This window comes from Natator depressus, chromosome 1 (genome assembly GCF_965152275.1).
Source record: "Natator depressus isolate rNatDep1 chromosome 1, rNatDep2.hap1, whole genome shotgun sequence".
Classification (NCBI taxonomy): Eukaryota; Metazoa; Chordata; order Testudines; family Cheloniidae; genus Natator; species Natator depressus.
The window spans coordinates 156729084-156756636 of NC_134234.1; the positions used below are offsets into that span (position 1 = coordinate 156729084).

The window sequence follows — 27553 nt, forward strand, 5'->3', positions numbered from 1 at the left end:
CCGTGCTCCAATTTAGGCAGAGCAGGGATTTAAACTAGAGTGCCTCGCATCCCAGTTAAGTACCCTAACTACTTAGGGTACTGATTATCGTCAGTCTCTTTCTGACCGGAGATTCCATCCTGGACTATTGAAACTGAACTTTTACAGGAAAAGTTTCAGTTTTAACTAATCAGAATTTTCTGACAAAAAAAATTTTTTTTGTCAATAATGATGATGATGACGATAATAATAAAAAAAAACCCCACACCAATGGACCCCGACTCCCTCCCAACTAGCGCTCTACCTATACCTGCTTTTGGAATTCTCTGCTCTTCTGACCTATTCTGCATAGTACTGACACTTAGCTGATGATTTTTCCTGATTTTTTGGTTGTATAATTGGGTCTCTTTACAGTAGTATAGCTTATTCCAACCATTATCTTGCTCTTGAACTTTTCATATTGAACTCTTTTTTTCTGTCTTCCCTCTGACACACTCTCTCTTCAAATCAGAAACATTATAGGGCAAGCTCTTCCATGTTAAAATCTTTGCTTTGTGATCTTCTATACTAGTACAGAAAAGGAGTACTTGTGGGCACTTAGAGACTAACCAATTTATTTGAGCGTAAGCTTTCGTGAGCTACAGCTCACTTCATCGGATGCATACTGTGGAAAATACAGAAGATGTTCTTATACATACAAACCATGAAAAAATGGGTGTTTACCACTACAAAAGGTTTTCTCTCCCCCCACCCCACTCTCCTGCTGGTAATAGCTTATCTAAAGTGATCACTCTCCTTACAATGTATATGATAATCAAGGTGGGCCATTTCCAGCACAAATCCAGGGTTTAACAAGAACGTCGGAGGAACGGGGCGGGGGGGGGGGGGAAGAGTAGGAAAAAACAAGGGGAAATAGGTTACCTTGCATAATGACTTAGCCACTCCCAGTCTCTATTCAAGCCTAAGTTAATTGTATCCAATTTGCAAATGAATTCCAATTCAACAGTCTCTCGCTGGAGTCTGGTTTTGAAGTTTTTCTGTTGTAATATCGCAACTTTCATGTCTGTAATCGCGTGACCAGAGAGATTGAAGTGTTCTCCGACTGGCTTATGAATGTTATAGTTCTTGACATCTGATTTGTGTCCATTTATTCTTTGACGTAGAGACTGTCCAGTTTGACCAATGTACATGGCAGAGGGGCATTGCTGGGACATGATGGCATATATCACATTGGTAGATGTGCAGGTGAACGAGCCTCTGATAGCGTGGCTGATGTTATTAGGCCCTATGATGGTGTCCCCTGAATAGATATGTGGGCACAGTTGGCAATGGGCTTTGTTGCAAGGATAGGTTCCTGGGTTAGTGGTTCTGTTGTGTGGTTGCTGGTGAGTATTCGCTTCAGGTTGGGGGGCTGTCTATAGGCAAGGACTGGCCTGTCTCCCAAGATTTGTGAGAGTGTTGGGTCATCCTTCAGGATAGGTTGTAGATCCTTAATAATGTGTTGGAGGGGTTTTAGTTGGGGGCTGAAGGTGACGGCTAGTGGCATTCTGTTATTATCTTTGTTAGGCCTGTCCTGTAGTAGGTGACTTCTGGGAACTCTTCTGGCTCTATCAATCTGTTTCTTCACTTCTGCAGGTGGGTATTGTAGTTGTAAGAATGCTTGATAGAGATCCTTTAGGTGTTTGTCTCTGTCTGAGGGGTTGGAGCAAATGCGGTTGTATCGCAGAGCTTGGCTGTAGACAATGGATCGTGTGGTGTGGTCAGGGTGAAAGCTGGAGGCATGTAGGTAGGAATAGCTGTCAGTAGGTTTCCGGTATAGGGTGGTGTTTATGTAACCATCGTTTATTAGCACTGTAGTGTCCAGGAAGTGGATCTCTTGTGTGGACTGGACCATGGATACCCGCATGGCCCCACAGTATGCCAACATTTTTATGGCTGACTTAGAACAACGCTTCCTCAGCTCTCTTCCCCTAACGCCCCTACTCTACTTGCGCTGTATTGATGACATCATCATCATCTGGACCCATGGAAAAGAAGCCCTTGAGGAATTCCACCATGATTTCTACAATTTCCATCCCACCATCAACCTCAGCCTGGTCCAGCCTGGCAGAGGGGCATTGCTGCCACATGATGGCATATATCACATTGGTAGATGTGCAGGTGAACGAGCCTCTGATAGTGTGGCTGATGTTGTTATTAGGCCCTGTGATCAGGTTGGGGGGCTGTCTGTAGGCAAGGACTGGCCTGTCTCCCAAGATTTGTCAAACTGGACAGTCTCTACGTCAAAGAATAAATGGACACAAATCAGATGTCAAGAATTATAACATTCATAAGCCAGTCGGAGAACACTTCAATCTCTCTGGTCACGCGATTACAGACATGAAAGTTGCGATATTACAACCGAAAAACTTCAAAACCAGACTCCAGCGAGAGACTGTTGAATTGGAATTCATTTGCAAATTGGATACAATTAACTTAGGCTTGAATAGAGACTGGGAGTGGCTAAGTCATTAGGCAAGGTAACCTATTTCCCCTTGTTTTTTCCTACTCTTCCCCCCCCCCCCCCCCGCCCCGTTCCTCCGACGTTCTTGTTAAACCCTGGATTTGTGCTGGAAATGGCCCACCTTGATTATCATATACATTGTAAGGAGAGTGATCACTTTAGATAAGCTATTACCAGCAGGAGAGTGGGGTGGGGGGAGAGAAAACCTTTTGTAGTGGTAAACACCCATTTTTTCATGGTTTGTATGTATAAGAACATCTTCTGTATTTTCCACAGTATGCATCCGATGAAGTGAGCTGTAGCTCACGAAAGCTTATGCTCAAATAAATTGGTTAGTCTAAGGTGCCACAAGTACTCCTTTTCTTTTTGCGAATACAGACTAACACAGCTGTTACTCTGAAACCTATACTAGTACAGGACATAATTTTCTTATCTTTTCATCAGCTTATCTGTTATTGCCATTCACTCAAGCCGAGGGTGGAGCATGGGAAAGAGTTGTGCTCATTTTAAAATGTTCATACAATAAGAAATGAACATTAAAATGTAAATACGACTTAAGGTAGTAACTCATGGCTTTAGAAAAAAGAATTAAAATGACGTGTCAAAATCCAGTACCTGAAAACTTCATAAAAAGTGTGTCAAAATATCGCATCAACTGGAAGTTTTTCTTTAAAAGCAAAAAGTAATTTCAGGTGCTACACCTGTCTGTAGAGCCCCTGACAACTTTTGTGGTGTCACAATCCCATTTTTTATTTATAGGTTTTAAAAAATGAATATACAGGAAAAAACCTGAAACTATCTATCCACAAAGTGCTGTGAAATGAAGAAGTAAACTGAAACGTTATCCTTCTATCTTTTCTTTAATCTTGCAGCTCTAGTACTCTTGCTTGTAAGAGTAGTAGGTGCAAAATACTTTTTAGGAATATGAAAATCGTAGGCTTTGAACAGGATGGTCAGCAATATTGTCTTCTTTGATTGCAGTTAGACTCTATGGACCAAATTTTATCCTGGAGGTCTATTCATCTGTCAGCAAATCCTGGTATCCAGTATGTCAAGATGACTGGAATGATGACTATGGAAAGATAGCTTGTAAAGACATGGGATATAATGTGTAAGTATAACAATCTAATCGTGAAAGATGTACAGCCAACACAACTGTTTCATTAAATTTTTCAAAGAATGGACACCTGCAGCAAAAAAATCAGTTACTGCTTTTTCTGTTGCTAGTCTAATTTTCATGAATCGAAAACAGTCCAGTTAAAACAAAAACAAGTAGGTGATGCTGAATCAAAGTGACATTTCTTGAAAACCATGTAATGCATATGCCATATACAATAGTTGTGGGATGTGTTTGTGCATCAATACATGCGCGCGCGCGCACACACAGTGCTTGCTTAGGATCCTCTTGGACTGATAGTGCTGTCTGAACTTAAAACCATATAGAAAAAACCTAGTCATTGTGACCAGTATTACACAGACCACTCTGACCTTTGGAGGATACTAAAGATTTTATTGTGCTGTTTCACAAGAATTATTGACATTTAACCAGTTTCTGGACAAATTCCAACTACAGTAACTTATTTTTATCTACCTGAAATCCTTTGTAGCTATAATTACCTATGTTGTTGCTGTTGGGAGTGAGGGGTGGGGGACGGAAAGACTCCCAAATGCAGATGGGCTGCTGTTGCTGCATTTCTATTCATGAGGTGGTTGGAGTGATTGATTTAGTCTGGTCAGAACTTGGCGATCTTCACCATGAAAAAGTGTTAGATGAAAGCAAGGTCTTATTTGACTGTAAAAGTGGACATAGTGAATAGTTACTTAGAAACTAAAATTTAATTCTGCCATGGCACAGCGCCTTTGTGGTTCTTATGATATAGTATTCCGTAACATTGTGGTTCATGTGATAAGCTTTAGATTGGTGGAAAGTTTTACATTACTAAAAGGAACTTTCTGATAGGATTTGAAATACCTTGAGTTTCTTACTAAATATTTTATTTTATACAGAAAGTCTTATTACTATAGTCAAGGAATAACACATGAAAGAGGTTCTACAAACTTTATGAGGTTGAATAGAAGTGCTGGGAACATAGATCTATACAAAAAACTGTATAACAGGTATTTATATTTCATATAAGCATTTTTTATATTTACTTTTAAGTATTGGAAGTAAGGTGGCTTCCACCATTACTATGATGCAAACACCTCTGATGGGAATTATTAGAGCTGGACAAAATTTTTTACGTAAAGTTTTTATTGGCAAAATATGCAGATTTGGTGACGATTTAATATTTCATCAATTCATGTTGATTTTTGCCAAATTGGTTTGGGTGGAGGGAAAAAACAAAGCAAAAAAATGCCAGTAAAATCAAAACATTTGTATGGGTGTTTTGTTTAGTTTTTTTGTTTTGAAATGACTTTCTTTCAAAATTTCCTTTTAAAAAAAAAAAAAATTTAAATGTTTAAAAAATGGTCAAACAAAATATTTAATTTGACCACAAACAAGTTTTTTGACTTTTTTTCCAGACATGCTAGTGAACCAAGAAATCCATTATCCACCCTGCTCTACTTTATTTTTTTAAAATGGGGGGGGGGGAGAGGGGGGGAGAGAATTTCCTGTGGCTGATCACAATAACTGCTGTTCGTTATATTTAATCCACAACTTTTGAATAATTCCTGGCACTGTCTCGTTAAAGGTTATTTTTCAGGGCCCACTTAATAAAGCTTGATTTCTTGAGGACACTTGATTTTCTCCTCTTGCATTCAATCCTATTCTTTGCACGTCATCCAAAAGACTGTTTTGAGGAAAACTCATGATGTTAGTTACTATATGAACATTTGTGTTTAGAGTGGTAATAACCATAAAGTATTAAGACACACAGCATTATTTTGGTATCACTTTTTTAGAGGTGTATGAATATGCATGTAACAGAGTTAAAAGGACACCTTCAAGAGTGGCAGACCCTAAGTTAAACTACTTTATGAAACATACGTACGTTCTCATTTCCGTTCCCCAGTATGTGGGCAGGTGCATTTAGAAAATTCACCAATTCCCTCCCCTTTTTATTTTTTAAAATATTGCTGTATGAAGGACCGAGGGCCACCCTCCACCCCATGAGTAATAGGGACTGGTGTGATCAGACCTCTCTTCCACTGCCCTTCATCTTACTCTCTTCATTGTACTGATGTGCCTCAGAGTTCTATGTTTTTGCTGGTTACAATCAGAGCTGCTTGCTTCCCACTAATGCTCTTGCTGTGAATGGAGGAAACAGAAGTGAAAGTCGTGTGAGCACTGGCAGGGCAGTCAGAGAGAGAGAGTGAGTGAGTGAATGGGGGAAGGGGACAAGTGTGGCTGGATGGAGGGAACAGTGTATTGCTGTGGCTGGAGACTTGTCTCTGACTGTCATTTGCTAAGCACTATATGCACTATAAAGACTAACTGTATGCTGATTTATTTTAGTGACTATTGTGCGTCTGGAAAAGTAGTATCTCTGCGGTGCATAGGTAAGTGTTCTCTGTTTCTTTAGAAGAATATAACTTTTTCATTTGTCTGTGCTTCCGGTCATTGTCTAGAAATCAGCTGCGGAAGGGTTCTGCGTGTTGAAGCACATCTTATTCTGATGGGATAGGCGTCTTGGTTGTAGTTGAAGTGCAGAATCTGGGGGGTCGGGGGGGCTAGCAGATTGGGGGAGAGTTAGGGGAGACAAGCACGATGTTGGATCCCAAATTTTCTTTGTCTAACTATATTGTTGCAGGCTTTATGAGATCCTTTGAATAATCTGCCCAAGATTAAATTAATATAGAAATTGCCATATAAAAATCAGACCTGTAGGCCATTTAATCCAGAATCATGTTTCACAGTGGCTGGTATCAAATGTTTTAGAGGCAAGTCCAAAAAATCCTGTAATGGGCAATTGAGGAATAACCTGCCCGTAAATTTTTTTATGAATCCCTGACAGTTAGTGAAACATTCGTCCTTTCTAGCTTCTTTTACTCCTACCTGTGGATGTTCTCATTACCCATAGTAATATTTATTCTCTGTGGCTCAGAGGGGAGAAAAGGTCTCTCCTCAGTTCTGCTTGTGCCTAAGTGTAGTTTTCCCCTTACCTTTATGGGAAGGTCCCTTGTTCTAAATAAATAAGGGACATTTTGTTTTATATAGTTTTGCAAGGACAGTCTGCCATCCTGGCAAACATCTAAGGACAGATTCTTGTATCTGTAGTAATGATACTTCACATAACTGTTATGTCTTTTATATATTAACTCATAATATATATTTTATGATGGGGGTTGTCTGCAATAGAGGGGCCTGAACATAACCCAGGAGATCCTTTCCAGTCCTGTGTTATATTTATCCCTACAATTATACATAGAATCCAGAATGATCAGAATACGATGATGTCTGGCTTTTCAGCCTATATCTATGAGTATGGGAGCTCTTCTGTCTCCCTTGTGCAGGGTCTAGTACAGGAACACTCGTATGTGTGACAGCATGGTACAAATTCATATAGTTATGCCGTTCTTCTAAGGCCGCCCCAATCGTCACCCTTCTGTGTCAGTCATTTACAAGTAATCATGCATCCACCTCCTCCACATACCTTCTCCAAGTTTGATGGGAAGAGAGGTGGAATGAAAAGTTAAGCTAGTCCCACGTCCTTCTGTTAGAGAAGTAACCTGGTGACTCCTCTCCATTTCTTCAGTAGTGAGATTTTTAAGGATGCAACTTGGAGACCAAATACCTTGGGGGGAGGAGAAGGGGAAATCTCTGAAATGTTATGTATTCTAGTGGTAAGCAGAAAGCAACAACTCATATAGACTTACATTCCAAAAAAAAAAACAAAAAACCCCTCTGGGGGAAGAGGGTCAGTAATCCTACATACTGGGGGTATCCCTGATTTGGGTTTGTTTGTCTTCCACCTGAAATGCTCATAGTTAAAAGGACCCACACTTTCATTTCCCATCTAGAGGCCAGCATCTATCTGCAATAGTTCACACTGCAAGAGCAGTGTGAAGTGAGATTTGGGCATTTAGTATGGAATTTTGAACCCATGAGTTTGTGAGACTACTGATCCTGCCTAATTTAGACACTAATTTAGTTTAAATGGCAGACAATTAAAAAAGCTACCAAATAACACACCGAGTGTAAAGAAGCTATACGTATGTTACCTAGGTTGATACCAGTGTGAGTCTACATCCCCCTCTAGCGGGTGGACCCCATAAGGAAGGTTACAGGTCTGCTCCTGCCTCTGACCCTCTAATTCAGGCAGCAGAGGCTTATACTTTTAGAGCCAAAGGTCCTGGATTCAGTCTCTACAAAGACCCATCCAGAGGGGGGGACGCGTTTTTGTTGATAAACTGCATTTAAAATCTTTAGCCTCCAGAGTTCCTGTTCTCCGCCTTGTTAACTGGTGGTGGTTTTTTAAATGGGAAAATTCCAGCATAACTTTTGAGTTATTATCCTGAGACATGCAGCCAATAATAGTTGAAAACAATCTCTCTCCCACACACCACATCTTTGTGTATTTTTTTCAGAGTGTGGCTTATCCCGTAAAAATGTGAATCCTTCAGGCAGAATTGTGGGTGGAAGTGCTGCAAAGCTGAAGGAGTGGCCATGGCAGGTCAGCCTTCAAGTCCAAGGCTCCCATGTATGCGGAGGCTCCATTATCACCCCTGAATGGATAGTGACAGCTGCTCACTGTGTAGAAGGGTAAGTCCTAAACTACTGCATTCTGTCAATTGGTTCCCCAAAGTGCGGGAATTCTGGTAGTGCACAACATACACAGTTGAGTGTAGATTTTTGGGATGTGGACATACTGACTTCAGGTTGTAGGGGAAGTCCAATCTAAGAGAACTCCTTCTGGATTTCAAACTGAATGGATCAATTTTCCCCCCTCATTTGCATGCACATCTTCACTGATTACATGTGCACGTGGCAGATGGGGAGAGACCACCTGGTTGTATGTTCTGTGGTATTCTAACTTCATACCGTTTTAACCCTATTAAAGGGAAATCACTTTGGCAGAAGGTAGTTTGAAAATTTGCTGTTCGCTTTCAATGGGAAGCGTCTGTTTCCATTCATGTCATGGGTGGGGCTGGCCCTCCCAGCCCCCCCCCCTTTTTTTTTTAAATTGGACATTCCTATATGGCATAGGGATGCAGATACACTTGAAGGTACAGAGGACTTTAGGTAATTATGCTGATTATTTAGGGAACAAAAACCTACACCAGAAAGCACAAAGCTAATTCCAGTTAAAAGCATACAAAAGACTGGTTAAATCTGCTTTTAATACAGTTCATTTTAAAATAAAATCATCACAAAAATGCATGTTGCTTTAATCTATATTTGCCTGGATCCAGCATTGCAGTTCATTTTAGTTCATACCATCTTTCCCTTAAGGCCTCTTGGAATCTCCAAATATTAAATACAGCATGGGCCCATTGTAAATTCAAGCTGTAAAAACCTGCCATTTTCTGTTGTCTTTCCCATCTTGTTCTGAGGACTAAAGCCACAAAGAGGACAAAGGCTCAGCATTGCAATACCTAAATTTAGGTGCTCTGCCCCAGTGGAGTTCTCCACACCCAGGTTCCCTATGCAATGCATGGGAAGTATTATGCACCTAAGAATGAGATCCACACAAAAGCAACAAGCTGAGCTGCCTAAGCTAGCCAATAGGAAATGGAAAGGAGGGGGGTGGGTGCTAAGCCCTGCCTTTCTGAGGGACTTCAGTGCCTAACTTTGGGTCTGAGGAAGCATCTATCTCCACTTGGGATTCATAGCTGAGAACTTTCCCTTGGAGTTAGGACTGACCTGGTTTAAGAGCCTCTCTGTGATGGTGGTTCTTTATACGCAGTAGCCCAGTGATTAGAGCACTCACCAAGAATGTTAGAGACTGGGTTCAGATCCTCCCCCTGCCGGATATGGAGACAGGATTTGAATCCAGGTCTCCTAGGTGAGCACCCTAACCATTGTGCTGTTGGGTATAAGTGACCACCATCTCTTCTGGCTGGGTTTTGTGTGAAGCTCAATCCGGTAAACATGCTTTAAGGTAGCCTCAGAGCACATCTCCTAGATTGAACTCTGAAGGTAAGGTAGGTGGGGAATGCCTTGTTTGTGAATCCCACTTGGTCTTACGTGTGAGTTAGGTGCTGAGCTGCTCTGTAGTGTCAGGACTGAGGTGACAGTGTGGATACCCACTGTCAGAAATCTGAGTGCCTAGGAAATTTAAGGCACCCACAGCTTTCGGTGGCACCTGAGTAGGTGTTTTGAGGATCTAACATAAGAATGGCCATACTGGGTCAGATCAGTGGTCCATCCAGCCCAGTATTCTGTCTTCTGACAGTGGCCAATGCCAGGTGCTTCAGAGGGGATGAACAGAACAGGGCAATTTATTGAGTGATGAGCCATCCCCTGTCGTCCAGTCCCAGCTTTTAGCAGTCAGAGCATGGGGTTGTATCCCTGACCATCCTGGCTAATAGCCATTGATTGATCTATCCTCCATGAACTTATCTAGTTCTTTTTTGAACCCAGTTATACTTTTGCCTTCACAACATCTCCGATAACAAGTTTGCTTGTGCGTTGTTTGAAGAAGTAATTCATTGTTTGTTTTTAAACTTGCTGCCTATTAATTTCCTTGGTTGATACCTGGTAAATAATACTTCCTTATTCACTTTCTCCACACCAGTAATGATTTTACAGACCTCTATTATATCCCCCTTCAGTAGTCTCTTTTCCAAGCTGAACACTAGCAATCTTTTTAATCTCTCATTATGTGGAAAGCTGTTCCATACCTCCAGTCTGCATTTTGTTGGCCAGTCGCCCAGTTTTGTGAGGTCTTTGTACTCTTTGCAGTCTTTGGACTTAACTATCTTGAGTACTTTTATATTGTCTGCAAACTTTGCTACCTCACTTACTTACTAATATGTTGAACAACACAAGTCCCAGTAGAGATCCTTGAGGGACCCTGCTGTTTACCTCTCCCCACTGTGAAAACTCACCATTTATTCCTACCCTTTGTTTCCTATCTTTTTTTTTTAATCACTTACTGATCCATGAGAGGACCTTCCCTCTTATCCCATGACTGCTTACTTTCCTGAAGAGCCTTTGGTATGGGACCTTTCTGAAAGTCCAGGTACACTGTATCCGCTGGATCATCCTTGTCCATGTTTGACGCAGTCAGACAATTCTGATAAATTGGTGAGGCATGATTTCTCTTTACAGAAGATGTGTTGACTCTTCCCCAACAATCATGTTCATCTGTGTCTGATAATTCTGTTTTTTACTATAGGTCCAACCAATTTGCCTGAGGCTAAAGCTGTGCTTACCAGACTGTAATTGCCAGGATCACCTCTGGAACCTTTTTTAAAAATCAGCATCACATTAGCTATCCACAGATAGCTGTCTGGTACAGAGGCTGATTTAAGTGATAGGTTACATATCTCAGTTATTCTGCAATTTCTTCTTTGCATTCCTTCAGAACTCTTGGGTGCATACCTTCTGGTCCTGGTAATTTTTACTGTTTCATTTATCAATTTGTTGTTCCAAAATCTCCTCTATGGATATCTCTGTCTGGGTTTGTCTTTTAGGTTTGTCACCTAAAAAGAATGGCTCAGGTGTGGGAGTCTCCCCCACATCCTCTGCATTGAAGACAGGTGCAAATAATTCATTTATCTTCTCTGCAATGGCCTTGTCTTCCTTGAGTGCTCTTTTAGCACCTCAGTTGGCGAATGGCCCCACCGATTGTTTGGCAGGCTTCCTGCTTCTGATGTAATTAAAAAATTTTACTGTTAGTTTTTGTGTCTTTAGTTAGTTGCTCTTCCAATTCTTTTTTTGGCCTGCCTAATTATATGACTTGTCAGTTTGTTCCTTTCTATTTTCCTCAGTAGGATTTGACTTTCAATTTTTAAACGATGTCTTTTTGTCTCTGCCTCTTTTACTTTGTTGATTTGCCATGGTGGTGTTTTTTTGATCCTTTTACTGTTTTTTATTTTTATTTAGGGTATACACATAGTTTGAGCCTCTATTATGGTGTTTTTAAAAAGTTTCCACGCAGCTTGTAGGCATTTCCCTCTTGTGACTGTTCCTTTTAATTTGCATTTAACTAGCCTTCTCATTTTTGTGTACTTCCCCTTTTGGAAATTAAATACTACTGTGGTGGGTTTCTTTGGAATTTCCCCCCCTACAAGGATGTTAAATTAACAACCATAATGTAATTCATTACTGAGCAGTTCAGCTGTATTCACCTCTTAGACCTGATCCTGTGCTCCACTTAGGACTAAATCAAAAATTGCGTCTACTTTTGTGGGTTTCAGGATTAGCTGCTCCAAGAAGCAGTCATTTAAGATGTCAAGAAACTTTATCCCATCCTGAGGTGACATGTACCCAATCAACATGGGGATAATTGAAATCCCCCATTATTATTGGGTTTTCTGTTTCAGTAGTTTGTCTCATTTCCCTGAGCATTTCACAATAACCATTACCATCCTGGTAAGGGGGTCGGTAGTATATTCCTACTGCTATACTCTACTCTTGTTCAAGCATGGAATTTCTGTCTATGGAGATTCTGTGGTACAGTTTGATTCATTTAAGATTGGTACGATCTTTCACTCTATGCTTTCGTTTACATATAGTGTCACTCCCCCACCAGCGCGACCTATCCTGTCATTCCTATATATTTTGTACCCTGGTATTACTGTGCCCCTTTGATTATCATTGTTCCACCAACTTTCTGGGATGCCCATTCTGTCAAAATCCTTCCTTTAATATCAGGCACTCAAGTTCACCCATCTTTGTATTTAGACTTCTTGCATTTGTATACAAGTACTTGTAAAATTTGTCAGTATTTGGTTATCTGCCTTCATGTGATGCAGTTAAATGGGACTCTTTCATTTTCTTTATCAGCTTCTATCCTCTCCTCTTTGCTAGGATATAGGGTATCTATCCCCTTTAATAAATCCTCCTCTATGGGATGTGTCTGTCTGAACCTTGTGCTCCTTTGCACCTGTCAGCTTTCCCCCAGCCCTTAGTTTTAAAACTCCTCTATAGCCTTTTAAATTTTGCATGCCAGCAGTCTGGTTCTATATTGGTTTAGGTGGAGCCCATCCCTTCTGTATAGGCTCTGCCTTTCCCAAAAGGTCCCTCACTTCCTACTAACCCTAAATTCCTCCTCTGAACACCACCATCTCATCCATGCACTGACACCCTGCAGATCTGCCTGTCTAACTGGTACTGCATGTGGAACTGGAAGCATTTCAGAGAATGCTACCATGGAGGTCCTGGACTTTAATCTCTTTCCTAGCAGCCTAAATTTGGCCTCCAGGACCTCTCGCCTATCCTTCCCTATGTCATTGGTGCCTTCATGTATCACTGCCACCGGGTCCTCCTCAGCCTAGCACATAAGTTTACCTAGATGTCTTGAGAGGTCCACAACCTTTGCTCCCAGCAGGCAATTTGCTCCGCAGTTCTCCTGGTCATCATAAATCCAACCATCTGTATTTCTAATAATTGAATCCCACATTATTATTACCTGTCTCTCCCTAATAACTGGGGTTCCGTCCCCCAGAACTACATTTTGGTAGTTAGGCCCCCTTGTGAATCCCATCATTGTGATCTGCTGTCTTCATGGTCAGTCACTGAAATGGCACCAAGACTTCAAAAATGTGACTGTCTCTTTCTTATATTGTATGTCTCACATCTTCACATTGTGGGTAAATGTGGAATGTCTGTGCCTGGATTTCCGTACTGTTTGTTTCTTCTCTCACTACCATCTCCATTATGAACCCTGGCTTTCCCAGCTTCATTGCCACATATAGATGAAATGTATTAACACTCTTCTTGCTATTAAATTTGGCAACCGAAGGAGGATTGGGAACAACAGGTGATAGTTCAATGTGCGTGCTTACCCATTCACAGTAAAAAGTCAATGAGATCTGAAATCATTTGGCTGTTGCAGGAGAAAGAAGATGGGGCTTCTGCTTAATACAGAAGCATATAGTCTAACCTTATTTTACTCTCCAGACAGCTTTCTTCTCCATACTACTGGAGAGTGTATGCTGGGATTCTGACGCAAAAGGAAATGCGCGAGAGAAGTGGATCCAGGGTGCAGAACATAATTTCCCACCCAAATTATGCTTCAGATTCTAAAGACAACGATGTTGCCCTGATGAAGTTACAGACACCGCTGAGTTTTACTGGTAGGTATTCTCTTGTTCTGTGCTAAAACCCAAAAGCTCGGCTGCAGAAATTGCCCACCCCCTTTTATTTATTTTTTAAATTGTGTCAGCCGTTAAAGAGGAAGGGCTTACTCTGCAGACACTTAGAAAACATGAGAAAAATACAAAGCATGGGAAGATATTTTAATAACATGTAGTCAGTGAGCCAGGACTGAACACTAAGCTGCTACAAAATAGAAACTGTGATAAATTGACACCCAATTAAAAAGTGTGTTTTTTCTCAGAGGTCTGCAGGTATGGCAGGGAAGTAATGTCAGCACTACCCTCTTCAAGTACACTTAAATGATCTGCCAACTCTACTGGGACCCGGGATTCTTAATGAATGAGAAATTAAATCTTTGCTGTATGTTGATGACCTGGTCATTCTATTAACTACCCATAGTGGCCTTCCAGAGAGTCTGTACGTGCAAGGAATATACGGCAACATATGGGACTTGCACATCAAATGTGACGAGTGATCTTCTTATGAAAAGAGGAGGTACATAAGGAAACACTCTAAATCCAGAGTGTGTGTACCACATAATCAATTCATCAGGGATTTTCAGACTAGCTATATAACTCCTAGAATCCTCTCCCTCAAAACAGCATACAGTTCTTCACTATAAAGCACTTGAAAATGAACTACTAAAATCAAACAAACATAACTCCCAGGCCCTGCTACTAACTTCTGTACCTTGCCCTTAACTGAATAGTGCACAATGGATCAAGACCTAAAACAGTTTCCAGAAAGAAGCAAAACTATTTCAGATCCCTGAAGAGCGTGCAAAACTGAGGTGGGCGTTTTTTTAGATGAAGCACAGTGGCCAAACTAGAAGTGAAAACTGGAAGACCAAGCATAGTGTGAACCCAGAGAGAGATGGCAGAGAGGATGCTCTCTACTCCAGTGCCCCAAATTTTAAGGCATTCAAGAAACTTCTTCAAATTACCTGAAGTCCTAAGATTTTCTAACAAGATGCAATGAAGAAAAACAGTGTATAGCACTTGGAGAAATGGCAAAACTAGCATGAAGAAAATTCCCCCTTGCTGCTGGTGATAGGCAAGTGTGTGTGTTTACTAGGAATAGCATGAGCCCTACATGCTAAGGTGCAAACAAAGGTTTGCTTAACAAATATTCTACTTCTCGTGTGCCTACTGTGCACAACCTATTTGGAATCTGTGAAAGAAGCAACATGCTAATTTCAATAGGACTTTGCATGGAAAGTACACAATGCTCATGTGAATTAAGCATTCTTGACCAATGTTTGCCCTCAGTCTGTGTCCTAGTGGATCAGTGTCTCGTCTCCATGTCTTCTTCCCTCTGGCATCCCCACAAAAAGAAACTCTCTCAAAACAGTTGGCATTAGCTTGTTAATTAAATGTTACTTGAGTGATGGAGAGGGAACTAACCTCCCTCTGAATCCCCAGAGGCTGAAACTTTAGGTCAAGGCTTAGAAACATTTGGAAGCCTACACTCTTTCTACCCATCCTGTGCTTCTTGTGGATAAAGAGGTCTTCGTGTTCTCAGGCTGGCAGCTTTTATGACCACAATAGTTGCTTAGATGCTAGGAAGCTAAATGGACAGGGGAGGAGTCTTTATATTTAAAAGCACTAGCGTGTACTTGGAGTCCCTAGTATTCAGTGTAGCATGGGTCTCTTCCTGGGTGGAAGACCCTCTAATAGAATTTGTTTTTTAAATTTATGTTCTCTTACTTAGGCTTGCTAATCACCAGTATATTCTTACTTCCCAGACACTGTAGCACCTGTTTGTTTGCCTAACCCTGGAATGATGTTCCAACCTAATCAACAGTGCTGGGTATCTGGATGGGGAGCAGAACACCAAGGGGGTGAGACTTCTGGTTCTAAAATACTGGGACACATCTAGTTTTGTTCTACATTTGTACTAAACTAAAAAATGCTCTTCATCCGCGGTATGCTGATAACTTTCATGGGGTAGGAGACAATTTGAAAGATCCCTGCCAACTTGCTGTCACTCGCTCTGTCTTGTTGTCGTCTTTCTGAGGCAAAATGTCTGGTATTGTCAAGAAACTTGTCTCTCCACACCAGTCTGCAAAGCAGCTCAACTAAGTATGGGGTTAGAAATATTAGTGCAGGAAGGGGGAAAAAAAAAAAAAGGAAACTAGGATCATCCTGGCAGTCTAGCAATCGGACAGTCTTCTGTATCTCTGCTAGCAGGGGCTCGAAACGCTGTAGTGAGCGTGTGCCCCACCCATGTGACAGAGTGTAGTGGGGTGCATTCTACAGCAGTTCCTTGTGTGTGTGTGGGGGGGGGGAGTGTGGATTTTTGTCTGGGAGTGGATGAGGGTGGTGTAGTGTAGTGTTTATATTCGCTAGAGGGAATATCCTCTGGCTCCTGATGCTCTCCTTGGGACAAGAAGACAGGGTTGCAGTAAAGCTGCAGTGAGTGGGAAAAGCAGAGATTTCTCAGGCCATGGAGGAGGGTGGAGCCTGATTAGGGAAAGTGTCAAGTGCCTCCTGTAAGGTACAGGGCACCCTAACTCCTAGTGAACTTGCAGAAAGTTGCGGGAGGGGGGGGTTCAACACCTTGTAGGTTCATTCTCTCCTATAGTTCTGCGGGTAACTGATCAACTTACAGCTGTGCTGGCAGTTTTTATGTTCTGGCATTTTAACATACTTCTTCAGGATAAAGTATTGTCATCTTCAAAAAGTGTTCTTTTAATGTGTGTTCTTTTTTTAATCAAATGTCCGTGTTTATGCCAAGGCATTGCTGACTTGTTTTTGATCTTGTGAACCACTGAAAGCAACTTTGTAACTTCTACACATGACAATCTGAGACCTGTTCTAACTTCATTTTTGTGTGTGTGCATGTTTCAACTTTAGGTAAAAGTTCAGGTGTCTTGAATGCCGTAATGGTGCCTTTAATACAACGTTCTAGATGTAATTCTGCCAGTTTCTATAATGGCTTAGTTTTGCCTACCATGATATGTGCTGGGTATCTGGAAGGAGGAAAGGATTCCTGCCAGGTAATAATCTGTGTTTATTTTAGCTCTTAAATATTAATTTTTGATTATGCTAATACTTGCTGGAGAGGGTATTTAAAATGCTAGTGACTATGACAGGTCTAGCTAAATAGACAAGTGACTGTCTTTGAAGCATTGCAGTCAGGCTTCCAGTTTTCATCATGCTGAGAGAACTGCTAGAGGTAGGGCTGCTATTTGGATTCTCCCATCCCAGTTCCTCAGTCTTTGATGAAGGTATCCAGTTGTTGCTAAATTTGTCCCCTCATTTTCAAATGCAAATCTGTAACAATTTCATAAGAGCGCTGAAAATGCGTGACTTTTCACAAATTTAGCAACACTTTTCTCTTGCTTTTGAGAAAAGGGAAAACCAGTCACACTCAATCTTAATACACATCCAACAATATATGAATTCTTGCATTTTTGCTGGGTAAGCTGACTGTGTAGTACTGTAACTGAGGTAGCACTTGTTTCAAGATCATTTGCTTTTTAAACTGGGGTATGCCCTCCCGGGGTTGGGGATGGGGCACAACAAGGTTATCGGGGAGGCAAGGACCTTACTGATTAAGAATTGTCTTGTTTCTTCAAAACATCATTGATAAAATAAGAATTTCTTCCAATAGCTGAGCCTCTGGCTCAGCTCCTGCTGCCAGGCTGAAATAACAAGGAGGAGGGAGGAGTGGAGTGAGAAGGCATGGCCTCTCTCTGTGCAGGAGGGGTGGGGTGGGTCGGGTCGGGTCATTGCAGCTCACTGGCCTCTCCAAAAGCTGCTGTGTACACACCCCCTTGGGAGGTAGGTCCTCTCTGCCTGCATAGGCTCTTGCACATGCGTGCTGGGGATCATGCCAAGGCCAGGGGATCCTGCGGCCTGTTAATGATTCCGGCAGGTTCCAGAGGCAGGGACACAAGGAGAGCGCACAGCATGGCTGGCTGTGTCCTGCTGAGGCTGCCCGCCTGAAATATGTCTTGGACAGGGGAGGCTTGTGGGCTGGGGAGCAGTGGGGTGGGGTCCTGGACCCTAGGTGTTCATGGAATACATGGAATATGAATAGGTGTTCATAGAAAGAGGAGGGCATGCCTGGACATGAATCTCCGCAGGGCATTGCAGCAAAAAAAGTTTGGGAACATCCGTTTTAGATGCATTGTGGAAGCAATACTCAGTGGGGGTTTTTTATTGTTCCCTCTGGGACTTGGCTACAATGTTTGAATCTGTATTTATCAGCTCTTTCCAATGGGCAAGGTCACTAATAGCATGCTTGTGGGCTCGTGTTTTTGTCCAGGGTGACAGTGGAGGTCCGTTAGTAACTGAGAAAAACTCAGTGTGGTGGCTAGTTGGTGACACAAGCTGGGGAACTGGCTGTGCCAGTCGCGGAAAACCTGGAGTGTATGGAAATATGACAATGTTCACTGACTGGATTTATAGAAATATGCAGGTAAAATATATATTCATGCTCTTTCTTCAACATTTTATACAGGCTTATAGAGTTTAGACCTTAAGGCCAGAAGGGACCATTGTGATCATCTAGCCTGACCTCCTGCACACTGCAGGCCATAGAACCTCACCCACCCAGCCCTGTAAGAGACCCCTAACCTATGGCTGAGTTACTGAAGTCCTCACATCATGATTTAAAGACTTTGAGTTAGAGAGAACCCACCATTTATTATTCCAAATTCCCATTATTCATATTATGAAAAATAACATCACATTTTTAATGACCTTGAGAGCCATTATTTGGCTCTCATCATATCAAGTGATTGAGAAAACTGAGACATATGATACTCACCACTTTTTTTTTTTTTTTTTTTTAAACAGGCAAATAGATGATCATGGTATCTGCCATTCGTGCTGAATCATTTTCAAGAACAATCCTAAATGGAACTAAGGCTTTCTTGGCTACCTTATTATGTACTTTTTAAAAGAATTTCTAGGTCCTTACAATTTTTTTACTACTTGCAAATAACCTGAAGTTTTGCACACTCAGTTCTGTGCTGGCTGCAGTGACTGATCTATTTAATGAAGTAGCAGACTCACAACAAGCACCTTTCTCATTATGATGCCTGGTGGCACAAAATTGCTGTCAACTGGTAACTGACCTGTTCCTTTAGTTTTGTAGCTTCCGAGTTTATAGGGTTTTCCGTAATCACATTTGTAACTGAAATAATCACTGTTTCAATTACAAGCAGGGTGGTTTGACACTTGCTTTACTGGCATAATTTAATTTAAATGTAAGTAGTGGTGTAAATATGAATCCCTGGGGTCCTAGCTGGTGACTTAAAGAGGAAAACACATGGCAAATGTCAGTCTTGGCATTATAGGTGAAGGGAAGCTGTTTCGTGCATTGGAGAGTAGAGGCAGGGAGAGATGTCTTGGCATATATTCAGGTAGTTAAAAATCCTCAGGATCTTTACAGGTGCAGTAACAGCCAGGCTGATCTCTTTGGATTTACCCCAACATAAATAGGATCAGCGTTTAGCTCGGTAATTGAAAATGTGCCATTGTTCTTCACGGTTACCCTTCCTGGGTCCCACATCTAGCATGCAGGAGAAATACGGTAACTACTGTTCTAAAGCTAGCCAGCACAGAACAGCTCTTCCGGCTTGTGGCAGGACACTGTGTACCAGTAGCATGCTCAGTTTTATGAGCGGGGAGCCGCTAACTGACTGTGAGAACCTTCCTCTTTGAAATGCAAAGAACAAAGCTTTGCTGTGCAGCTGCCTGCCATGTAGTTGTTCTCTGTGATCAAAGTGTAGGTACGGAAGGCTTGGAAAGTGTTGAAATCAGAGATGCAAGAAAAAACACAACCAACCCCATTTCCACTTAAACACATGACTACCTCAGTTTTAAAGGAATCTGGCTTTTAATTCCATAGAAAGTTCTCTGTACCTGTCCATGTAGCTATTTTAGCAGGAGACCAATCACTTAAGCTTTTTTTGAAAAACAAAACAAAAAACACAGCCAATATCCATTCACATAAGTCTGATTTTAATGTTCTAGGAGAGGAAAAATAAAATGCTCTAATTCTGGATGTGTTTGAAAAGAGACTGGTATGGCTCTGACAAATCGACCAAAAGTAATACTCAGTATGTCTCTTTTGCTTTATGTGCTCTCCAATTCTAAGGGAGTGAAATGATCAAGTTTGCTGTTACTTAATGGTACCTTAATTCCCAAAGCTTGAGTTGGAGAAATTTCCACTTCAGTTTTGGAACCACAATCTGTTATATCAGTGCCACTTAATTAATATTTTAAAAATGGTTGTAAAGGCTAGAATGTTCATGGGGGGGGATAAAGGCCATAATGAGTCACTTTTTATAGGAATGACAAATCTCTTTTGGGGAATGATGTTTTTTGTTTTTAAAATAGCAAGAAATTTTGTCTTGTTTTGGTATACATTAAGAAAACAAATGCAGTTGTCTTGCACACAAGTGGTACAACTAATAAATCTTTTACAAATCATTTCTCCTTGCAGTAATTTATTACAGCATTTCTACCTCCTTCAATCTTTTTGTCTGACTGAAAGTCTATAAAGCAGAGGTGGGCAAACTACGGTCCATGAGCCACATGAAGGTCCACAGGACTGTCCTGCCCAGCCCCTGCGCTCCTGGCCTAGGAGGCTAGCCCCCAGCCCATCCCCCGCTGTTTCCCCTCCACTGCAGCCATGCTGCTGTGTGGGCAGCACTCTGGGTGGCGGGGCTGCGCGCTTCTGCAGGCAGTGCGGCAGCGTGTCTGGCTCTGGCCAGGCAGCGCAGCTGCCAGACATGCTGCTCTGAGTGGCATGGTAAGGGGGCTGGGGGGTTGGATATGGAGCAGGGGGTTCTGGGGGGCAGTTGGATGGGGTGGACGTTGTGGGGGGGAACAGGGGGGTTAGATAGGGGGTGGGGTCCCAGGGGGTGGTTAGGGGTAGGGGGTCAGGGGACAAGGAGCAGGGGGGGTTGGATGGGTTGGGGGTTCTGAGGGGGGCGGGCAGGGGGCAAGCTATTTGGGGAGGCACAGCCTTCCCTACCCAGCCCTCCATACAGTTTCACACCCTGATGTGGCCCTCAGGCCAAAAAGTCTGCCCACCCCTGCTACAAAGCACCTTGAGAGCCTCAGAGATGAAGGATATCTTCTGATTTAAGCACAAGAAGGGGCACCAAAGGGAACTGTGTTTTGTTTTTTTTTCTTCCCTCCAATTTTTCAGCAAGCTTCCTGGTAGTCCTTTAAACAAGTTACTTGGCTTGATTTTCAGAAGTGCTGAGTACCCCCACTGCCAAATAACTTCAGTGGGAAGGACAATTTTAGTGATACTGGATCAGTGGACTTACAAGTGGCAAGGAAGCTCATTTTAAAGGCAGTAAGGGCTGAGGGGAACTATGTATTTTGCTACTTTGATGGATAGAAGGTTGGATTTGAGTCAGTACTGGACCTATCTTTAGTTGTAACCGGCACATGCTGTGTTCCGATGATACTTGAAAGAAAAGTATTCACCAAATTCACTATGGAATGAAGGATAACTTGAAGTTTAACCAGAGAAAACCTGTTTGTCCAAAAGTGTTACTTTCAGGGCTTTTTTTCTTTTTAAGATTACAAGCCCACATTACTGTTGACTGAATAGCAGCAGAGTAATGTACCTCTTTTTATAAATAGAAACTTCAGTTTCTGGAGCTGAGTAGGGCCAAGAAAGTTTCCACACCACACAGCTGTAGTGAACACTAAAGATAGGTCAGTCTATGCCCATTTGTCCCTCAGCTCTTCCACGGTGGCTAACAAACACAGGTCAACCTGAGCTATGTATACTTCTCTACCACCCCTTTGGGTAGGCCATTGAACCATCTGATAGTATCAACCTCAGTCGCCTTATTAAAACTCATACTGTACTTGTAGAGTTTCACAGAAGCATAATTACAGTACACACTCACAGAAACAACTCATTATTTATTGAGCCACATTAGGATTAGTTTATTTGCCAGTGATTGGGCCAGGACATCAGGTGTCAAACACATACACCGGATCCAGCATCTAACAACTTTATATCTTCACACTAGACTTGCAAAGTGACATTTACCTTTCTTTTTTTTAAATATATACCATACTTCCAAAATGTTAAAATAGACTAACTAGTTTCCATGGCTGAAATAAAGCATGTGGAAGAACACAACCAAAAAAGTAGTAGGAAAGCATATACTTACACTTTTGGTTCAGTCTCTGACTGCAATATGGTTTAATTCATTTGCCTACTGAAGGTTGTATGGTGTGTACCAGAGAGCTCATGTCCTCACTTGTTAAAATGAACATATGCAGAATGTTTCGCAGTAGCAACGTAATTACGGGGAAGCATAAGAAATTCATAATGCTATACACTAAACTAACTAAAACAAGACTTTAAAAATAAAATGGTTCACAGATGAACATGTGACACACACATAACTGATGATGTTAAAGCAACTTTGTGATTTAGCTAAACTCTGACTTAGTTAATTCAGTTTTTAAGGCCAATGTAGATAGATGCACAATTTCTAAAGGGTTATACAAAGCTCTGCTATAGGTCTTTTCAGTCCCAAGAACTGACATTTGAAACAGACCATTTAAAGCAGAGAGGCTACTACAGCACAGAAAATTTTATTAAGCAAAGGCGAGCTCGTGTCAGACGATCAATTCGTCCACTCAGAAACTGCCTCCGATCGGCAGTGTCTTTCCGTTCCTGAAGAAAGAAGTTCAATTTTTCTTTTTCTTGTAAAAGTTGCAGTATTGAATTCTGTAATTTATCTCCAAAGTCCTGAAGGATGTAGAATTGGATGATCAGAGGAATCTGGCTGGAGAGACGTTTACCTGCACTCTGAAAACAGAAGATGGTTATAAAACATTACTATCAAAGAGAGGACATGGGAAGGGCTCTCTAGCGAAATTCAGTAAGAAGCTACAACATTCTGTGTCAAGTGATTGTTCCAGTGAGTATCTTCATGAATTAGTCTGGAAATGGTTCAGACAGCTGAGATGCAACTTTTCCTTTTTAATCCCATTTGAAAACATGAATGAGACGCACTGCTAATTTCAACCACAAGTTTTCTCAGGAGCATAAACACAAGACAGACCAGTCTACTTGTATAACCTAATTAATGCTGACTTGCCAGCAGAGTGCCATCCTGTAAATAATCAGGACCACATTAAGTGAGGAGTTACTGTAAGTGTTAACATTGTTACATCGCTGCTCAATTAGGGAACATGCTCATTTAAAGCTGCGCAATGCTCCCTTATAATGTTGTTTGGCAGCCACCTGCTTTGTCCACTGCTTGCAGAAAGAGCAGCCCTGTGGAGCTAGCAGGTGGGGGCTTAGAACCAGGGTGGCCCGGCAGCCCCCCGATCAGCTCCCCTAAGTTCCCTGTGCGGCAGCCACCCAGCAGGCTGTCAATTGCCGGGCAGTTCAGCTGTCCCTCTCCCCACTGTCATGTGCTGCTCCTGCCCTCTGCCTGGGAGCCTCCTGCTTGCTCTGCGTGGATGCAGGGGAAGAGGGGTCCTGATGTCAGCGTGTCCCCCCGCCCCCACTCCTGCCCCCCCATCTCCACAGAGCATGGTGGGAGCTTGCTGGCAGCAGCTGCCTCAACTTGCTGATCTATTTAAAAAGGCAATGTACTTACAGTGGGGTCAGCATACTTAAAGGGGCAATGTGCGTGTCTCTGTCTCTCTCTGCCATGCTGTCTCCCCTCCCTCCATTCGTGCTGCCTTGTAGCACGTGTGTGGCTACATTAACAACAACGTATTAACCCTTGAGGGCTCAGCTGAGTGCTAGTCCATCATTAAGCAGTAAGGCATTCCCTGGGAAATATCCCACCCTCTGACTCCACCACCTCAACCAAGCTACACAAGCATCACTGCTGTGTAAGTATTCAATTGTTTGCTCAAAACTTAGTGTGTGCGTGCGTGCGCGCACACACACAGACAGACACACACACAATTTCCCTGGAACCTAAACTCCCCTTATTTACATTCATTTTTATGAGGAAATTGGACTCACTTAACATCGTTTCACTTAAAGTAGCATTTTCCAGGAGCATAACTACAGCATTAAGCAAGGAGTTACTGTACTGTTGTAAAGAAAACTCCTTCCACAGCAGCCATAGCGTGTGGCTGACCTGCTTTCACAAACTGCTGGGGGTAGTAATGGAGTGGCCCATAAGTAATTATGTAGGACAAAACCTAAGGTACTATCACAAACTTCAAATCGTAGGATTCTAGCTTGAATCCCTTTAACATAATCAACCCGTCTGGCACAAGCAGTCAAATAGGCACAGCCCAAAGTCAACTCCCAGTATCTAGAACTTATTTGTACTAGTCCGGTGAAGTACAGGGCTGCCTTAGTGCTATGCCCGAGCCTTAAAGGATGTCAACCTGGGGCTTTGATCACTTATTTAGAACCAGGAAAGCTAACTGCTTTTTACTGAGCTAGTTCCCTCTTAATCTAACAAATCAGAGTACAACAGAGGCAGCAATTTATAATTCAGACAAGCTATTCAAGATGGCTGACTGGCAGAGGAAACTTAAATGAAGGACACTTGTGAGAAATCTCAGTCTGTTGCCCAACATTTCTCCTTTCAAATCATCAAGCTGAGGGTAAAATTTTCCAAGAGTATTTAGGTGTTTAATCCCATGATCAGAAGTGACAAACCAGAAAATTGATGGTATTTAACTGTATAGGGTCTCTTGAAAATGTTGCTGATTTAGGGTTGCCAACTTTTTACTCACACAAAACTGAACATCTTTGCCCTGCCCCTCCTCTGAGGCCCCGCCCCTGCTCACTCCATCCCCCTCCCTCTGTCGCTCTCTCTCATCACACTCACTCACTGGTTCATTTTCACCGGGCTGACTCAGGGGGTTGGGATGCGGGAGGGGGGTGAGGGCTCCAACTAGGGGTGCAGGCTCTGGTGGGGCTGGGAATGAGGGGTTTGGGGTGCCGGAGGGTGCTCTGGGCTGGGATTGACGGGTTCAGAGGGTGGGAGGGGGATCAGAGCTCTGGCATGGGAGGGGGTATAGGCTCCAGGCAGCTCCCAGAAGCAGCAGCACATCCTCCCGCTGACTCCTAGGCAGAAATGCGGCCAGGCATTCTGCACTCTCCCCCTCTGCAGGCACTGCCCCTGCAGCTCCCACTGGCCGCAGTTCCTGGCCAATGGGAGCTGCAGAGCTGGCATTTGGGGCTGAGGCAGCATGCGGAGCCCCCGGCTGTCCCTAAGCCTAGGCACCAGAGGAGGAACATGCTGCTGCCTTCCGAGAGGTATGAGGAGCCTGCCTTAGCCCCACTGTGCCACCGACTGGACTTTTAATGGCCCGGTCAGCAGTGCTGACCAGGGCTTCCAGGGTTCCTTTTCAACCAGGCATTCCAGCTGAAAACTGGACACCTGCCAACCCTATGCTGAGTGTCTAATGACTCTTTGCTGCAGATTTACTGTTCTAGTGTTATTTAACCTATTGCCAAGTGAAGCACTATAGGACACCACAAATCTGTGTGAGATGATGTAAAAGCAAGTTCTCTTTTGCCTTTTCACCCTACCTCATAACATCTACTGCTAACATAACCACTTCTAATAACAGGAGCTACATGTAGTTTCCATTTTGTTCTCGGGGAGAGAACAGAGGCCTGGTTGTTCAATAGCTGCTCTAGTATTATGAATGCACTGATCTGTATCTACACATGCATCCATTTTTGTGCCACTGCACTTGAATTTTGCCAGTGGTGCATCGCTGCAGACCAGGCTACGGCTCACCTAAAAATCAGGACCTTAATTTCTGAGTTGATGTAGGGCTAAATTCAGAGGTGGCATAAATTTTGTCATTAAGTTGAAAGTTGGTGTAATTTGAAAACTGCTTTTCCTGCCATAAGTCTACCTCAATCAAAAGGCAGATGCAGGATGAAGCAGGCCTCTGCTACGCACTCACCTGTGACTACCCCTACATAATGATTCTGTACATTGATACTGTACATCCCTCTCACATCACTTCTGAATTTGCCCACAGACATTTTGCATCGGCTGTTCAAAATTCCAGTTAATGCAAAAAGATGTTATCCATGGACATAGGGGGTGGGGGTGTGTGTGTGTGGGGTGTTATTTGCCTTATAAATGGTACCAGTGTTTTCTTAAACTAAAAACAAAGAGATACATTTTTCCTATTGTCTGCAAAGGGAACGGTATTAGTACATGCTGAAGGATTTGGAATGGAATAAAAACTGCTGTGGTAGGAATCCATAAACTCACACTGAAATATGCCTCAAGGTGATAAGCCATTTCCTTAATGGCAGAGTGGTTCTGGGTTGGAACAGTTCCAAAATTGAAAACTGAGGAGGCTGGTTTCAGACTGTTGGCTGCTTCCTTTGGTGTTTCTTCCCTGATAACTTTTAAGTCTTGGCTGTAAACATTGTCCTGGCAGTATACAAGCTGCTCCATTTTAAACTGGACTCGGATCATTGTTTCGGCTTCCTGTGCTTGTTTGTCTCTAATGTCTTCAATTTTGTCCTGTAAAGGGATTGGGAGGGGGAAAGAAAACTATCAAAAACCACTAAACAACAGGTGGTACAGGTGAGTACAGGACCAGCCCTATGCGACAGGTAACATGTAACATGGTGTCACAGGGTTCTCAAGAGCACAGGGTAAGTGCTAGATTCTGGTTTTGTGTCAACGGGCAGGAGAGGCCACATTGTTCTGTGTCCCCATTACACTTGTGGACAGGGACAGCCAAAAGCCTGCTGCTTGAGTTCCCTAAGTATGAACAACAGAGGAGTGTTTGTGCTGCCAACTATGTGAGAAACCCCCCTAGGGATGGGTTTGTACGGCAGGGGAAATACTGAAGGGATCATTTGATATGTTCTGATACAGCATGTAGTGATTGCCGATGCTGTATTCAGCTTCAACATATTCATTAAGGTGATATGTCTGCAGTAATCTCCACAAGTTGCTTTAAGGTGCAACTATCAAATAAGTGACTGATCAAGAGTGAAGGAGTAACATGTAGTTCTATATACAATATATTATGCCATTCAGTACTGCTGGTCTTATATCAGGTTACATAAAGTCATAGCAGTGTCAGACTGGAAAGGACCTCAAGAAGTCATCTAGTCCAGTCCCCTGCACTCAAGGCAAGACTACATAATAAATAGACTATTTCTGACAGGTGTTTGTGTAACCTGTTCCAAAAACCTCAGATGACAGAGATTCCGTAGCTTCCCTCAATAATTTGTTCCAGAGCTTAATTACCCTGACGGTTAGGAAGTTTTTCCTAATGTCCAACCTAAACCTCCCTTGCTGCAATTTAAGCCCATTGCTTCTTGTCCTATCCTCGGAGAAAAGGAGAACAATTTTTCATCTTTGCCCTTGTAACAACCTTTTATGTACTTGAAAACTTATGATGTCCCCCCTCAGTCAATTTTAATCAATCTTTCCTCATAGGTCATGATTTCCAGATCTTTAATAAATTTTTTTTTTTGTTCTCTGAGCAGCATGTGGTGTCTCACCTTAACAGCTCTGTTAAGATTGTGAAAATCCTTAAAATGATCTTTGGCAACTTCTGTAAAAGATTTTCGGACAAGTTCTGAGGGGAGAAAAGAGACATAAAATAAAGGTAGCAGTATAAACATGATTACTGAACTACTGGTAGTACAAGATTTGTGAAAACTGGTCATTCACCATATCTATCCAAATGACACTACCATGGAGCTATGCCTCATCAATGCAATTTTTAATCCCTCCTTGTCAAACCTATGATGATCTTTCATTTTACTATCGTGGTCGATTTCTAACTTTTTCAGAAATACTGTCCATTTAGGAATTTGTACTTTCAAAGTCTGAAGGCCAGGCATAGAGGATTGAGGTCTAGAGATCTGTCTCATGGCTTGAAACTGGTTTG

The 27553-nt window shown here is 42.4% G+C and overlaps 2 protein-coding genes across 5 annotated transcripts in view; one reads left to right on the plus strand and one right to left on the minus strand.

The window, feature by feature from the left end:
* Window positions 1-20042, plus strand: part of TMPRSS2 (transmembrane serine protease 2) — a 47862-nt gene extending 27820 nt beyond the window's left edge. Inside the window, exons 7-15 of the mRNA XM_074969625.1 lie at window positions 3464-3593; window positions 4490-4600; window positions 5943-5986; window positions 8015-8189; window positions 13497-13672; window positions 15439-15534; window positions 16550-16692; window positions 17967-18119; window positions 18500-20042. Of these exons, the coding sequence (XP_074825726.1) occupies window positions 3464-3593; window positions 4490-4600; window positions 5943-5986; window positions 8015-8189; window positions 13497-13672; window positions 15439-15534; window positions 16550-16692; window positions 17967-18119; window positions 18500-18511 (1040 nt within the window). The 3' untranslated portion in view covers window positions 18512-20042. The remainder of the gene's footprint in view (window positions 1-3463; window positions 3594-4489; window positions 4601-5942; window positions 5987-8014; window positions 8190-13496; window positions 13673-15438; window positions 15535-16549; window positions 16693-17966; window positions 18120-18499) is intronic.
* Window positions 20043-21610: 1568 nt separating this feature from the next.
* Window positions 21611-27553, minus strand: part of LOC141997333 (interferon-induced GTP-binding protein Mx1-like) — a 34148-nt gene continuing 28205 nt past the window's right edge. For 3 of the 4 annotated variants that reach the window (XM_074969662.1, XM_074969655.1, XM_074969646.1), the window contains 3 exons: window positions 27162-27238; window positions 25909-26166; window positions 21612-22499 (listed from right to left, as the gene is read on the minus strand). In XM_074969662.1, the coding sequence (XP_074825763.1) occupies window positions 22266-22499; window positions 25909-26166; window positions 27162-27238 (569 nt within the window). In that variant the 3' untranslated portion in view covers window positions 21612-22265. Of the gene's footprint in view, window positions 22500-25908; window positions 26167-27161; window positions 27239-27553 lie in introns of all 4 variants that reach the window. The other variant, XM_074969672.1, reaches the window with a different exon arrangement.